The sequence below is a fragment of the Cylas formicarius genome, unplaced genomic scaffold (assembly GCF_029955315.1).
Source record: "Cylas formicarius isolate icCylForm1 unplaced genomic scaffold, icCylForm1.1 PGA_scaffold_4__25_contigs__length_36172078, whole genome shotgun sequence".
NCBI classification, from domain to species: domain Eukaryota; kingdom Metazoa; phylum Arthropoda; class Insecta; order Coleoptera; family Brentidae; genus Cylas; species Cylas formicarius.
Genome location: NW_026844334.1, coordinates 27,458,152 through 27,476,167, shown reverse-complemented (window position 1 = coordinate 27,476,167; position 18,016 = coordinate 27,458,152). Strand labels below are relative to the sequence as shown.

The 18,016-nt window shown below is 33.0% G+C and overlaps 1 protein-coding gene across 3 annotated transcripts in view; it reads right to left on the bottom strand.

Annotated features, from left to right (window-relative positions):
* LOC132701559 (uncharacterized) overlaps positions 1-18,016 on the bottom strand; it is a 248,037-nt gene that overhangs the window by 72,802 nt on the left and 157,219 nt on the right. For all 3 annotated transcript variants that reach the window (XM_060669599.1, XM_060669600.1, XM_060669601.1), the window contains one exon: positions 13,331-13,469. In XM_060669599.1, the coding sequence (XP_060525582.1) occupies positions 13,331-13,469 (139 nt within the window). The remainder of the gene's footprint in view (positions 1-13,330; positions 13,470-18,016) is intronic.

Below are 18,016 nucleotides of genomic sequence, written 5' to 3'. Positions count from 1 at the left end.
TCAGCAGTACTGACTTGAACTTAATCGAACTTATACCTTGTGGTGTAAAGCAAAATAGAAAATGAGAAAAGAACGCAAGAGATTTGACGTCTAGAATTAAGGTAGTGTGGGATTCAGTAAAACTAGAAATATGCCAGGCTCTCGTGAATTCTATACCTAAAATAATTTTGATGCTATTTCAACTAAACAATACCATAAGTTCTTTTGGCCGAACATTTAATGTCCGACATTAATTTAATAAATGGCTTATTTATTACATATTTTTAATTAATTTATTTTTTACACTCCGCCGTAATAAAATTCTCAGAAGTTGTTTTTATAATTATTTAAAGCGAGGATATCAAAGACATGGCCAGATATACGAGTATAGTTATACAAGGTGACAAGGTTCTCAGGAAAAAATAAAATAAAACTGAAATAGATAATAAAATTTATAGTTCTGTTTTGGTTTAAATATTAGGATTGGGTCTAGACAATAAATGAACTAGGTAGAACTGAATGCACCTAAAAAATATTTCTAGAACTTTTCCAAGTAGTTTGGAACCTGCAAAAAAGCAAAACGTTTTATCTATTCTAATGTATCCATCTGTCAACCGTCAGTTTTTTAATGCCTTACACTTAAGGAAATATCTAACCTTAGAATAATGCCAAACGGTTTTTTACGTGTCCATCTTCGCTATTACTTCCCAGCAAGGTACAAAAAATTAAGTAAACAATTGTTTTCAAAAAGTTCGGTGGGCACTATTTGTCGGACATATAATGTTTTGGTTGTTATTACCAACGTACAAAAATAAATTCGAGTTCGGGAACAAAATTAATACTAGACTTAGACAATTTTTATTAAATAATTTTCATATTTTTTAACTAAAATAAAGCCATCGCAACGGATTACCAAAAAAAAATACTATTAAACTAATTTTTGAAATCTGTTATTATGTCTTTTTCTTTAATTACCGCTCAGAAACTTATTAATAATTTTTAATAATTGTACTGCAAATAATTTCGCTTGTTTCACGCTGTACTTGTTCAGGTACATTAAGTACATAACATTTTTAATGGCAGGGTAGACAAACTATCAAAATATTTGAAAAATTATTGAAAAAAATAATAAATACAATTTTATTAATTAAATTATTTTTGAAACTACAGTGATGACTTGTGGTAGGTCACGTCGTAATAAATGAGACTATTTAAAACTGCAACATTCCATTTTGAATTTAAAAAAAAATTGATGATTTAAGAAAACCTAAATGTTGTACGGGATTTTTGACTTTGACAAAACTTGAACCTCAAAAATTCCAATGGAAATCTAACTCAAAAAGTAAAATAGAAAACTCGAAATTTCAGTTTTTTCGCCAGACTAATTTGAGCTAGCCTGCCGTGTGTTGACCAAATTTGAATTTGAATCACCCGGTGCGTGAAGTTTAACATTTGACTGATTCGAAGCTACATACAAATCATTATTTCATATTGAAAAATAGTAGCAGAAAAAGTGCAGACGTTTAAAATTATGAGCTATACTTTTGAGACTTCTTTGCTTTTCGGCACATTTTCTACGACCATTTGTTAAAAAGTGTTGATAAATAATTTGTCGATAAGACTATGTGATATGTCTATCGACATTTTAGTGATATCTGAGTCGGCGCCTTAACAAATTTGAATGACGAAATTAATGGTAAATATTATAATAATTTTTTTTAACGGTCGGCTTTTTATGATTGATCGACATACAATTCGATAACATTTCGGGTGTGGTTAGAAAATGTACGTTTACATATATATACTGGTTCTAAAATCTTTAAAAACTGGTACGATCCAGCTTAATGATAATGTAGGCGCCCTATGAAGAGATTTAAACCAAACGCCATAAGCAAATGATCCAATCCGTTGAATCCGATACGAATCTCGGGAATAATTTCATTCGTGATACCCTATTAAAACCAAATGTGTCACGACGCCCAAACACCGGCCGTTAGAGCAACGTAAACACATTCCTCGATCGAGATTCATATATTCATGGCACATTTGATGTCACAAGGGGTGCCTCCCATGCTAACTAGATGTGTATAACAAGATTGAACATAATTAGGTTGTAAAACAGACGGGGAGACTGATCCGACATCTTGTGGCTAGTTGAGTTGGTGTTTTCAATCGACCGGAGGGCCGATTACCTAATTGCTTTTAATTTGCAGGTTTTGGTCTGTATGGGAGGCTCCTGAGACCAGACCATTTATATATTTCCTTCACCCATAAAATAAGTAGCTTTTTCCAGAATAAATACATAATCCCACCTAAAGCAGTAAAATAAATAAGTAAACCAAGCAAGCGACAAAAAGGCTAGTAAGAAAAAAGCAACTATACAGGGAGTGCTCGCTACGGCGGAATTCGTTTATATCACAAGAGCTTATTTTTTATAAAACATTTTAATGCAAAAGTTGTTCGTATGAATGTGGGAGCATGTATTGAAAATAGTGGCTATCTTACAGAATATTTCATAAATGTCTCTGACCTAAATTAGCAATCGTTATTTCTGTTTTTAGAGTTTATTAAATTGATTGTAATTGCAATTTAATTATTTATCTATATAGATTCTGAAGCCTTTTTACAGGTAGGTATTTATGTTTAAAATATAAATAGATTTGGAATGGCATCCATTTCTTTATTATTACGTTGTTGACTATTAATATTACTACTATTAATATTAGATTTTCTCTCAGCATCGGCCAACATAAAGAAGTTTCTGCACGAGATATGTTCGGGCAAGTAGTTAGTGAATAATAGAAAAATTAAGATCAGCACACCGCCTTGTTGCAATAAACAAAAAATTAGCATGTCTTTTTTTGAACCAATGCGTATTTAAAAAAGAGCGCTTTTTGGATACTGAGGATGTTATTATTGGAACACATTATGTCGGATCTTGTTTACCCCTACGCGATGGGGAAATAATGGAAAACGAGCGGGAAAACAATAGAGCCGCGTTCTAGTCGAATGGATCTTTCGCACGGCCACCTTTTCGGTTATCGCAGAGGCGACGTTGCCAAAGTGCATACCGGAAATCATTTCACTAGCAAATCAAATTCATTGCTAAATTGGTAAAGACTTAATTTCCCAACTTTACTAAAGCGATCAAATGAAAGCGAACTAACTTACATTTTTTTCTTTCATCATAAAAAAAAGATTTCTGATAAAATTAAATATGAATTCGGCAATAAAATTACTTATACAAAAATTAAGGAAATATCTTATTATTGTTATGTTTTAAAGATTTCCATAAAGTATCCTTACCAACTGGCCATTTTTTAACACCCATTTACTTATTAAAAATTGTTAAATAAATATTAAATAAAATTAATTTAACGGACAAAAACTCGAACCTTCACCTTTAGGTGTGTTTGAATAGTTAGTTTCACTCATTTTGCCAATTCAATGAAGAAGTGTTCTAGAACGCCACTGTATTTGATAAATTCAATCTAGTTGGCGCTAACTTAGAACCGTTTGACACGGGACTTAAATTAAATACTGAAAAGTAGTTTGGGGAAATATTTTATAAAATATTGTATGCAAGAAATATAGTTGTATGTCACAATACATGATTTAAAGTAGTAAATTTAGTACAAGTGCATGCGCAGATCGCATCTTGAAAAGGACGATGGATGTTAAAAAATGTTTTATTGTCGTTGCGGTTAATGAATTTCTTTCTGATAAATGGAAATGGAAAGAGAAAAAATGTTGTTATTATTAGCAAATGCAGTTAGTGTTCTTTCGTTAATATTAACCCTAAAAAAGAGGAATCGGAATCGTGGAATTAATAATATAAAAAGAAAGAGAAACTGGCAAAGGAAATGGATCGGTAGAAGGGCCGAAGGAAAAGGCATTTTAACTATGTGAAATGAAGAGTTGCTTCATGAAGATCCTTTATCATACAAAAACTTTCTAAAAATGAATAAAACATCATTCGAGAAGTTGCTGAATTTGGTGGAACGTCATATAAAAAAACAAGATACGTTTATGCGTGACTGTGTATCTGCTAGAAGCAAGTAAGTACACAATATATGTATAAACATTTCATTAGTTATCATTGCTAATAAAAATTTACTAATAAATTCTCTTAATTACAGACATGAGACAACACTGCGCTTTTTAGCAACTGGCGAATCTTATAGATCTTTGATGTATAGGACACGTGTTCACGAATCAACCATATCCAGATTTGTACCAGAAGTGTGTCATGCTATATATATCGTTCTAAAAATAGAATATTTAAGTGTAAGTACCAATATACAGGGTTTATCCACATTCAGTACCTAGCAATATTTTATATGCCTATTTTTTAAAATTTTAGTACGTACTAAATTTTCAACGAACTGTATAATAAAAAAATGTGATCACACATCTATTACATGGTAAAGTACCTACGTTTTCTGTTTTTGTAGACACCAGATCGAAAGGACTGGTTGCATATAGCCGAAGAATTTGACGCATTATGGCAGTTTCTTAATTGCATTGGGGCTTTAGATGGACGACATATAAAAATTAGAGCACCTATTTCGGCAGGATCGTATTACTATAACTATAAGGGTGATCTCTCCATTGTTCTTTTGGCTTTGGCAGATGCAAAATACAAAATAATTTACTGTAACGTAGGAGGGAGTAAATGGAAGGGCCAGTAATGGTGAAGTTTTTAGAGAAAGTGGTTTATTTAAAGCCATGTCTTCAGGATATTTACTTTTTCCACAAAATAGACCACTGCCTGGACGAGTGTTGAAAGTTCCATATGTGATGGTAGCGGACGATGCTTTCCCACTTTCCACAAGAGTTATGAAACCTTTTCCATGTCGAGGAATAACATATCAACCAAAAATTTTTAACTACAGACTTTCTAGAGCCCGTCGAATTATAGAAAGTACATTTGGAATTTTAGGTAATAGATTCAGAATTCTTTTGAATCCCACAAATTTAAATGCAGAAAAGGTTGAAATAATTACTTTAACATGTGTCGTTCCTCATAATTACCTGACTACAGAAAACTGGAAAAATTACACAGAGATATCTCAAAATGAAATTTTAGCAAATTCATTAGAAAAGATTCCACAGCAAGGAAGTAACAGAAGTGTGGTGTCAGCACAATTGATACGGGAGGAATTTAAAAATTATTTTAATAGTTCAGGGAGTGTGGAATGGTAGGATAATATGATTCGGAAACATAATATGTAAACGTTTTTATTCAATAAATGTTTTGCTTATATAAATTGCAATTTTTATTATGAATTCCTTTTTGCAATAATTTGTTTCCTAGCATCATGTAAAACATTGTTAATAATGTGTTGAGTATCTAAGAAGAGTTCCTCGTCCTCCTCAAGTGCTGTTAATTACTTGATAACATATTCACCAAATGTTTTACTTTCTGAGCGGATTTTAGGTTTGTTCTGATGGGTGGCATTTGCAGGTGCTGCAATAGCTGTAGTTATGCCCTTCAATACTTTATTGGCGCTTTTAATAGTCTCATCTTCAGTATTGTCACATCTTTTTCTTTTCTGTATATTGTTCGTAATTAAATTTGGACTTAGACTTTTAACTGGAGTTACCTTGGGAGTAATTGCTGTATATGTTGATTTTACAGGCTGAGAACCAATCAATTGAGGAATGTTATCAACTCTATTAATATTAATTTTTTAGGTAGACTGACTGCGCCTCTTGAATATCTGTTGCCTCAGTCATAAACTGCAATTCCTAAAATGTGAGCACAATATTTATTTATACATGTCACAATAATGGAAATACATGCATACATACACCTCTTCATTTAAGATACCAGTTTCAGAATTATAGACAATTTCTTCAGATTGAGAGTTTAAAAGTAAATCTCTAGAGTTTTCACAAGACTCAGTTATTGCAGCACTTGTGGGAGATGTTAGCGGTGCCATAATGCTATCTACAGATTGACGTGAAATACTATGTTCAAGAACAAATTGCATCTGCTCATAATACCATATGTTGGGTTTGTAAATCTGTACTCAAACTGTTCTCTCTGACTGTTCATAGTATATATACACCACTAAATTTAGTATAACCTTACCTCATCAGTTCCCATTCCGCTCTTTAACGAATTCACATATTTTCTGTGTTCAGATAAAAAGTTAGTACGTATGTTGTTAAACTTTGATTTGATTTCTGTTATTGATACAGATGGCCGGATACGCTTCAGTTCTGAATGAATTTGGTCAAGTGCACTATTTCTAGCATGTTTATTTTTTTGTGTTCTGTAGTTTTCACTGCATATAAACAAGGGTGTTCCTTATACAGCTCTATGAGCATTTTTACCTACTGCTGAGACCACGACATAATTTCATAACTACACATCAACACGATATTTGAAAATTAACTATTTGAATTAAACCAAAGCTCGCAAAATCACAGCTAAACAAACATAACTTCATTAATAAAACAATCGGAATTAGGAAATGCGCATGTTCAGTCAATTTTATGCAAGAATTTAGGGCGTGTTCTATTTTATTGTATGCAATTTGACTAAAAATGCGCGCGCAACCAATTGTATACAATTTAGGTTAAAATATTGTCCCGTGTCAAACGGTTCTTAGACCTTCGTCATTTGAGTTAACGCTGCCAATTTTCAATGAGTAAAATACTACCAAAAATATGTAACTCCAGGTTAGGATAGTGAAAATTTTCGAAATGTCAGGGCTGTAGTGAGGATGTACACCGTGTGCCAAATGAAACTATCCACTATACGATCTGGAAATCCATAGATAGAGATACGAAAAAAAGATTCGTACAAAAGTTCCTTGGACTCTCCTGAAGATTTAAAATATTACAATTTTGTTGATACAGGGTGTCCCAAAAGTGCCACCCCCTACTGATCCACGTATTGCAACGAAACTTTAAACAGACTAAGCAGATGATGCACTACTCAATCAGTTTGAGAGATGGGACTAAGCTTATATCGGATGATCAAAAAAACACACTATATTTTTATTCACATATCAATTTTAATACAAAAAATAAGGTAAGTTTGTAATTTATCTTATTATTCAAATTTTACTTACTTTTTTCTAGTACCATGTGGCATGTACATGTATTTTTTTTAAAGTTCATTTAGCGTTAGCTCTTGCTAGTCTTGTTGGTGTTTTAATTTCATGTGGATGTTGCAGAATTATTTTTTAAGCCTTCTAAAACATGTACTGCTTGTAACTAATATAGGGAATTTTTCAGTTATTTCTTCTTAAACTGTTAACTATTAATTAGGTTGTAACGCAATCTTCTGAAAATGTCTTTAGGATGTTTGCTCTTAGGATATTGAGCGTATTAGTAGCAGTAGTTGTCTTTGCATTATTCTCGACTTGCATAAAGCAAACTGGAATATCCCTTTTATTTGAAAGATTAAATTAAAACTCAACGTAATAAAAACCAAATTCACAACTTGCCCTGCCAGTGCGCATTTCCAATATTATGGGAGCTGCTCCCAAAGCCTACTTCTTCATAGTGATTAAAACTCAGTATTTAGAATAAGACTTGGGCCAAACATCAATTATATTTAAAAATATACAAGATGTCCAATATAAAAAGTCAAATATTCGGTTGATAACTGATAAACTATTAGTTTTAAAGATATTATACTTACACCATTCAATTCTGCGTAGAAAGTAAAAGAAACACAAATTTTCCATAACACAAAGGTTATGGAGACCTTTTTAAAATCTGCCTTTATAGGTGTCCGATTTGTATTACGCTATACATACTTTTTTACCTAATGTAAACTACAATAAAATTTTTACAGATTGCGTTTCAAGTAACGTCTAGTAAAGATATGTCAACGTCGCAACGCAATTATCCTGCAGTGGCGCACGCTTCGAGATCCCAAATATACGCCACGCTGTCGCGCCCAAAAACAAAAGAAGTTCGACGAGGTACTCGTTGATAAGTGCCGTGCGCGTATTGTTTTCCCGTTTGGAATTGGAGTCCATTTGTTTTGAAAATGTAGGGGGTTGGTTGTCATAATTACTGCCGGAAAAGCGGCGATGGTTCGAGATTCGAGATAGTTTTGGCAATGGCAAAAAATTAGTCTAATTCGATCTTTTTTCTTTTAGAATTTTAAAGGATTTCAATCATAAATAAGCAACTAACCAAAACTATTATTTGAGTGCATGACACAAAAAGGTACACAGAAGCTGGAAGCAAGGTTCTTGTGTTTGAAATGAATAGAAAATAAGGAAAATTAGGATTCCCCAAAATTTTAGATATGAATAATTAACAAAAAACAGGTATTTTTATTTAAAAAAAAATACTTATGCCCTTTTGCAAGAAATGTATAACAAAAAAATAATTTTTTTTTCTTTATTAGACTCAGTTTCTATTTAATAGCATTGTTTATTTGGTTTAGAATTTGCAATTTAACCAGAAATATTTCCTCTTTATTCTTAATTATAAATGTAACTTTTCTTAGTTTACATATTGCTATTCGTATTTTTCCTTTAAGGATAATTCTTCGAAAATTGTCAAATTTTGGATGTCAGAATGATCTTGTTAAAATCCCAGCAACCCACTTTTGGTGACCAAACTGAGAACAGTATCTATATCTAAAAGTTCCCTAGTGGAAGGTTCTTAATGATTTATGTATTTGTCGTTTTTTTTTTCGTAAAAAATACAATTGTCGTGCCTCATTTTATAACCAAAAAATTTCGTGATAGTAATATTAATTTTATTTATCTTATCAACCTTCACAGCCCCAATTTTTAATGTTTTTAATGTTTGGGTGGTTCTATTAGTGATATCAAAATTTGAACTTTTATCTTGTCAGGTTATTTCATTAATGGTGGTCACTGCGTGGTCACCAGTGAATCTAGCGATTTAAAAAAAAGTCGCTTAATTTTTGTCATTTGAACTGGTTCTTTCCGACACATCTGTATCAATACCTGTACATTTTCTAATTTCTTCATATGCATTCGGTTATAAATTATATCACAAATACCTTTTTATACCTCTCTACTATTCAGACAGGACATTATCAGGGGTTTTCCCACCACAAATAAAATATACAAAAAGTGCAAGTTTTAAGGGTGGTAACGCTAGCTTCCGCATGACGGTTTTTTTTAACCCGAGTGTATTTTTTTTTGTTTTACGACAGCTTTCGAAGAATACCGGCAATTAGTGGATATAGTGATTCGTTAACCTTCTAAAAATAATCTCATAAAAAACATTAAAAAAATTGTTTGGATGGTATCGGTATACCATATTCGGTCGACCCCCGCAATTCGCAATTTACAAAATTCAATCGACACCCTTAAACGAGGACCCAACGCATTCAAAAACTGATCAAACGTTCGACATTCAAACCAGATATAGTTTTAACCCTCTATTTATTTTGTCTGACAAAGTTTCAATTTGCATGCTAAACCGGAACGCGGCATATACACCCGTACCCGCTCACACACAGACACACACATACACACTTGAAAATCCCGCTGCGAATTAAAATCGAGGCAAAGTCGGAAAATCAAATTTTACCCTGGAAAACCTCTCGTAATCATCAAAGGACGCTCGCAGGAGCAGAGGCGTCATGGCCCTGCCGACCTCCTCGATAAGTTATATTCACAGACGTTCAACATAAAGAAACTGCATATAAAATTGCTGTTGTGGTTATGCAAATATAGGCATTTAGGCAAGGTTCGTACGTCGTGAGCAGTGTTGCCTAAATTGCCTAAAAAGTTCCAACTTCGTCCTTGCCCCACGCATTAAATCATTTCAAGTGTTGAGTCAATCCACAATAAAATGTCAACTCAAACACGTAATGAAATTCGACTTGAAACCGCAAGGATCTTTAACAAATCTAAAGCACGAACGCGAAGCATTAAAAGTTCTAAAATCTAATCCATACACAGTAAATTTTAAAGCAGATAAAGGAAATGGTACGATAGTTATGATCTCAAATGACTATTGTCAACTTAAACAAGACCTTACGTCATCTATGAAACGCTTAACTTTAAATCTGCTATTAAAGCTTCTTCTCTATTGCAATCTGTGAAACAATCTGTCACCTTTGACGACTCGAAAATTCGTAGATTAGATTCACAAAACAGGAGTAGCGCTTTGGTTCTCCAACCCATTCTCTAGCAAAATATCTAGATTCTATATTAAAACTCTTTACAAGGTAAATTGACAGTTTTGGACTTAATTGCTTTTTTTCTCCATCGAACAATTAAAAAACATTATACTAGATCCATGGAATTAGAAACTATAAATAGTCTCGCTCTTTTAGATACTCTTATTAATAGAAAATCAGACCTAACCTTGGGTCATTCAGTTTACAGAAAACCTACGTACACAGCATATCTATATGCAGTATCACATCATTAGCCCACCACATCAACTCTCTTGTAAATAGAAATATCTCAACCCGAATCGATAGACCCAGAATTAAATGCAACTTACATAATTCAAATACTTTTCACAGACATTAAGCGTTCCATTACAAAATCTTCTTCACCACAACCTCCCCAACAAAAAGAGTTCAAAGGCATCCCCACACTGTGTTCCCTACATTCAAAACATTACTGACCACATATCAAAAGAAAATTCTGTTTGAGACACCAGGAGTTTACAGCATTCGATGTATATGCGGTAAAGAATAAAGAATAAACTCGTCAGCAGTTGCTGAACATAAATATGGAACCGGACATCAAACCTTCTATACCAAATAAAAATCTACTAAACAATCTTAACCGATACTTCTTCTGACGTGGCGACCTGAGTTATGCCACAATATTTTTTATATTCTTATATAAACAAAAAATATTGTGGATTTTTTGTTTATATAAGAATATGTTAATTGTTGCAGGAAAATAAAGACGTCTTTATTTATTTATTTACTTATTTATTTTAAATCGAGGGGAAAAACTCCCTTCACTGGTATCACCAGTTCGAATGTTGTCATATTAAAAAAGGACACCTCTTAAAAACCATATCGCTATTCTCAAAAAAAGAACTATTTATTATCTTATAATGTTTAACGAAATATTAGCATTGCATTTTATAAAAGTATAATAATTAAATTTCTAATTTAAATAAACAAAAATATTATTCTGTGTATGGTCCGTGTCTCGGTAAAAACACTAGGCGATGTCCAGCACTGGCAACATTGTCTGGGCTCGTCACGTTAAAATGAAAACAATGCTCTTCTTTGATTATATATAGTTAGTTATATCCCAACATCGGATTTTATTGCAGCATAAAATTTAAAATTGCCACAATATTAAAATTAATAATCGTGTGCCCTCAGACGTCGACGGTATCGACATGATAACGACATCGTGCCAGTATCGATTATGTGTCCCTTTATCCGGATTGTCGAGTCTGACGACGACGGTTAACGCTACCCTTTCTGTCTCTAATAAATTCGAATCGCTGACCACAACAAATAACTCCCCTTCGACAGGATTACCCTCAACGGGATCAATAAAACGGGACAGACAATAAAGGGGATTCAAATTAATGGGTATAAACAATATTTATTGACATGCTAGTTGGTTAGTTGACCTTGAAAAATCACTAGCCTCTACAGGGTTAACAAACATTATTTCAAAGTAATTATTATAAGGCTTTATTGTCCAAGAGACCGATGATGTTCAATGATAATACGGTAGAAATAATAAAATTATAATTATAAACAAACTCAAATTGCCGTACTGTAATAATGTAACGACCCGGCACCTTCGCCAGCAACCCAAAAAACACGGAAAACACGGTTTGATAGGAGTGCAGAGTCACAGAATGGATAAACAACCAGAAGGATAACTCAAAGTTTGCACTTGCAACTAAAAATAAAGATAAAATTCATTTTAAGCTTCAGTGACTGTTCTTTTGTGTATGTGTGGTGAATCTTTGAAGCCCTAGTAGTAGTGAAGGAAATTCGATGCTGGTGGTTAATTTCGCCAGAAACTACAAATCTTATATTTTTGCAAACCTAAGACTTTTTTAATTTCAAATTTTTATTTTTATTTTAATAAATATTAAGATAAAAGAATGTTGAAAATTAAGTCGCAATTTGAATTTTATCGGATGGTTGTCAAAAATTTCTCTTAAAACGCCCTTTAGAATAACAAAAAGAAAAAAAAACAGGTCAACAGACCTGTGCCTACTTAAATTGCTTGAAAATGTCATTGAATCAACTTAACATTATATAGCGCGATGCTGACCTGAAAATAAGAACAAGAAGCAAGCCCACAATGATTATTACTTATGCAGATTTTCAAAATGTTCTTTGTTGGTTCTTTGTATAAATTTTTAAATAATGTAATTTCAACATTTTTCCAAATAAGTTTAGAAGCTATCTAACTTAAATTGGGAGCGTTCAGGTTTGCTTAAAAAATAATATTTTTATCTGGAATTTTTTTTAATAAATTCCAATTAGTACATTAAAAGTTATTAATTAATTAATAATTAATAACATATTTTGTTTTATATGACAAGATCAAAAAAAAATAATTAGAAATATTTTTAAAAAATTACGTACTTTCAACAATAGAACAAATTTAAGTTAAATGTTCCACATTCCTCGTTAATATACAAACGCACACAGGGGCGAAAAAATATTGTAAATAAAACGGGATAAATAAATGTATGATTTCTATTGTTTACACTGATAACTCAACTGCAAAATTCAACGCGTGTCTAAGAAGTCAGGCTGCACATAGTGGGAATATAAAAAAAGGTAAAAATGGTAAATTTTTAACAAGTAAATAAAAAGCGTTTAAAGGGCGATTAATATGTACCGGATACACTCTTTTTCTAGTATTTCGTATATCATTAGCGGGTTGACCCATCTTTTTCACCTGTACTGTATAAAACCTACTACTAAAAATGTTTTTTTACTTATATCTTTGTTTCTTGGCGTTACCGAGTCGCAACCGGTGTTACTTAATAAATTTTAATTACTCTCCAAATCTATTTTTCGCTACTTAGCCGCACTATATCGCAAAGAGGCAATTAATATTTAACCGTTCCGTTTCCCGACATCAATTTAGTTGTTTAAAAGTTAAACATTGTCACGAACAACTTCGAAAAAGCGACGCGCCTTGGTAAAACAGTTTTCTAAGGAATTACAGCGAGAAGACAGCGACGCGGTGGAAGTAATTTAAAAGCTTCTCGAACTTTTAATGGACTTTATATGAGCTAAGAAAACAATCCCTCCATACACATTTTGAACTCTTTTTTCTTGGCAATTAAAGACCTAATATCGTCTCTAACTTTCCGTAGCACAGTGACTGCGGACGCAAATTGAAAATTTTGTTGTTTTATCTTGAAATTAATCGCTCACCTTTGGCGGCCTTTACGTTGGGGTCGGGCGGTTTGCAATTCAAGGACGCCATAGCGCACATTTTTCGTTTGTGATTGCATAATTTTGTCAGGTCCCCCGTGTTTGTGTCCGGCGACAGTATCCATGGCTGGCTGACCACCTGAAACCAAACATATTTTTAAAAAAATTCATTTCAATTCGACGAAAGCTTATAATCGCGACCAATGCAATGAGCCAGATGGACGTTTGCGATTTAAGCAAATTGCCTTAAGAAAATAAAATGTGTTGAACGTGCAGGTTTCAGAAAACTTCGAATCATACGAATCCTACGAAATACCGGAGGTCAATTTTAAAGGGCTAGATAGATTAGTCGATTTTGCAAACAATTAGCAGTACTTTTAGGTTATTTGGCAAACAGAATTAATAATGAATAATGAAATTCGGAATTGTAATTATAACTTACCAAATCTATCGGCCATTTTATGAAACAAATAGTAGATATCAGATACATCTTCTAGGCATTTGATGGAATTTTGAATAGATAATTTTCAATGTATCGAATATGATGAATTTGACAGAACACGCTATATTAGCTAAGACTTACAGTAAACGGAAAATGAAGTCGATTTATTTAATATAAATTCACCTTTTCCTTTGGGATATTTTACACATTAGCCTATATCCCCGGGTGTTCCTGTAATCGGTTAAGCTATATTTCAGACTGAACTAGTAAGTATCAGTGAATTACAAGAAACGAGAAAGGGAGCAAATATTAACCTCATCTGACCGAAACGTATTTTTTCTGAATCAAACACTAAGAGCTATTATGTTACTTTCCTTCAAAAGAGCGACCAGTCCTAACAGATCCACCATCACACAATCTCTTAATTTTGATTAAATTTCGTAATATTACAAAGGCATTCAGTGATAAATATTTTTTTTTGAACAATATTGGGTTTTACGTTTCAATTTTACAGCAGCCTTTAAAATTCGCTGTTTTAATTGTAGTAATTGCATCTCGGCATAAGCACAATCTTTCACAAACCGCCAAAAAGGTATTATATCAAATTTCTATGTATTGTATGGAATGAAAAAAGCAGCAAAGGACTCTGGATATCTTTATTTGCTAACATTCCATCCATCAAACTTCCTTATTAGTCCATATCATAGGCAGTAAAATTTTGGCAAACCACATACAAAAATCTATCAAAAAAACCACGTTGTTTCTCACTGTGAAAAAACACCAAGTCCTAAATGCATCTTCATTTTAGGACGCAAGTGTCGCAAATGAGGTAGCAATCATTCTGAGGACTATAATCGTTTGCCTGTTTCAAAATTGATCGTCTTGGCTTTTGACAGCAATTAGTGAAATAACCTGTCCACGGCAGTCGATATTGTACGACAGAGCAACAGGGACGGATTTTTTAGGTGTTTTAAAAATATAAAGACAAAAGAGAATTCGATGCCACTAAATATATACAAATGATCAACAATCGCCTAAATAAGTTTGAAGGTTTTTACTGGAATCAACCCATCCTCTGGATATTGTGAGAAGGTCCCTTACACGCACATGCGCTAGATCTAAAATTCTTTTTTTAATCAATAATCTTCAATTCAATTCTTCAAATTCAATAATCAGCAGATCGTCAATAAGTTTTGGTGCGGCATTTTACGGCAGTACCTTCTGAAAATATTTGAATTTTGTTAAATGTTCTGGAAAAATGAATTAAGGATACTTTTTAATTTCCTGGAGGTTTTGGTTTTATGTTCTACTTTCCTATTCAGTTATTCCAAATTAAGGACAACCTGGTTTTGATAAAGGGAATATATTTTTCTTCTTATTACCCTTATCCTTATTTTATAATTCTCCAGGTGGTGAGATTGAAAATCACTACGCTTCTTTTAAAGCTTCTTTGTTTAATAAATCCTCTACTTATTACACATACATACACATTTTCACTATTTGTTTTGCATCTAATGCCGTTAAAAGTTATATTCAATAGGATCTGTCAAAAGTCAAGATGACATACTTTGCAAAAGCAAGACTTCGGTTACACTTTTAACAGGGTTCTCATGCGCGAGACCAAGGGTTCATAATGAAACATCCATTACTACCAGATTACGATGATGTTTAACTTATTAATATTATTACTTAAGTTATTTTGATTTATTAACCAAACCCATAAGGCTGATTGAGATTTACATTATGAATTCTTGCCAATAACCAATTAATAATATCAAAATACATAAAAACTTGGTTATAATGTACCAGTCGAGATCTTAAAAATAGGTACGTTATATCAAAAGTTCGTTAGAAAATAATTAAAAACATAGGCTTAGATTTTTATATTCATTAATTCTTGAACATACTACATATTATAAACGACATAACAAACGATTTATTTTGTTTTAAAAAGAAAACAATTTTAAAATAAATAGAAGTATGTATTTGGCGTGGTAAGCCATACGTGTCCACATTATACAAGAAAAAATAATAATAAAATCAAAAACTATTTTGTAAAAAAGTCTGTGATTCGAGTTTGCTTTTGGCGATTTATCAGAATAATTTGCTGTAAATACGTCTCTATTTACAGATATGCGCTTAAAATACGATCTTCTATATTACTTCAACTTTGAAAAAATTGTTTTACATTTTTGAATAGAAGTATGTATTTGGCGTGGTAAGTCATACGTGTCCACATTATACAAGAAAAAATAATAATAAAATCAAAAACTATTTTGTAAAAAAGTCTGTGATTCGAGTTTGCTTTTGGCGATTTATCAGAATAATTTGCTGTAAATACGTCTATATTTACAGATATGCGCTTAAAATACGATCTTCTATATTACTTCAAGTTTGAAAAAATTGTTTTACATTTTTGGTCCTTGTTACGGTGTCGTCAAAAGTTGAAGATGTTTCTTAGGGCACTTCTTTGTTGATTGTCGCAATATCATTATCGATATCAACATCTACCATAGGAGATTGAATTTTTCCAAATTAAAGTTATTTTTGGTTAACTAAACACGCAAGTTGTCTCCATCTACCTCAGATTGTATGATAAGCCACTGTTAAAAGTGTGTTATATAATGAAATTTTTGGAGGTTGCGACTCGGAAATTTTGTACTTTGTATCAGAAGTACGTAATAACCGAGAACGTTACAAAAAACGGTGATTCTATTGAATGCTTCATAAGAATTGTCGGGACTTTTTACATGGTACATTATAACCGTTGCTTCGTAATAAGTGTGTATATACGTTATAGGGAGTTTGACTGTAATTACCCAAATGCTCTAAAAGAAAAAATCGCACCACAAGCGTTTTTAGTGTTTACAAACGGCAATTCAATAAAACCTTCGACATCATAAACCTCGAAATTTATCAAGCCGTTAAAAACGGACGGCATTTCCAGCGCGCCGCGGACATTATTTGTAAAACTATCCTCTACGTGTGTGGCTGTCAATTTTAACGACTTTTTATTTAAATAAACGAGTTAAAACACAAACGCGACCCATCGCGAATTAATTAACACCGGCGAAATTCCTCACATCCAGAAACCGTACGACCGCGAGGAGAGCAAGCCGTGTTTACATTTCGAATCAATTCCCGGCGACGTCTTAAATGTCGACGGAGCATGTTTAGGACCGACTCTGTCGAGCAAAAAGCTTCAACGTTCCTTTTCCTTTTTTTTTTCGTTTGAAAATTAATTAGCAAATTTCGAAAGCAATAAAAATCTTCTGTTGAAGCCTCAAAAACGATACCCGTGCACTCTATTAACCTTTTCGTTGATGTATGTGTCTGTGTGTGTATCTCTGACAATATCCGAACCGTTCGACCTCAAGTTTATTAATCTTTCGCCTCGGCTGTTATGTAACGCGTCTCACGCGAAGTAATTGTGCGTCCCGCAGTGTTCCGCGTTGGGGCCTGGACACAATAGATTAGGACGATATGAGCCGATCATCTTTGTTCCATAGTTTAAAATCAAACGGTCAATTATAAGTATCGATCAAATTGTACGAACGAGTACGGGTGGGGTAGAAATAGAATGCAATTGCAGTAAACGAAAAATACTGAACAAGCACAGGTTAGGGAACACTCCTTGCATTAATTTTTCAAAGAAACTTCTACAGGTTACTGTTAAACTCTTTACAAATCTTCTAGTTTCCTCCTGCGGCGGTTGTTGTTGAATCGAACTTGCTGACGTCTCGCCAATCATTCTGTTGGCTTCTTCAGAGCTTAACTGAAACTGCTCACAAATGTCCGTATTTGAACGATGTGACAGTTTCAGCGAAGTGTGGAGTGAACCCAACTTTAAGAAGTTTGCATGCATATTCCCAGTTTTTTAATGTAATTAATAATGACCCAGGATGAAGCCCTATTTCCAATGTTCTACAATATGTATTTAATAAGTAGCAACATATACAAGGTGTTTCAAAACGAATACATACAATACCATCATACTCTTTGTATAAAAATATTTCGATTTGTCCAATAAACCCGTATCTTACAGTCAAAACTTACGGAGATCGTTTTTTATCACTTATGTTCACAATTTGAAAAATATGGTCACAAAAACTCGTATGTGGCGGAGATGAGCAATTAGATGGTGTAATCAGTTTTGCAATAACTTGTAGACCTGCACTTTATCCATCGCATCACTGGGCACTTGCTTCCATAAGCAAGAAACTGCTACATTAAGCAGAGGTATA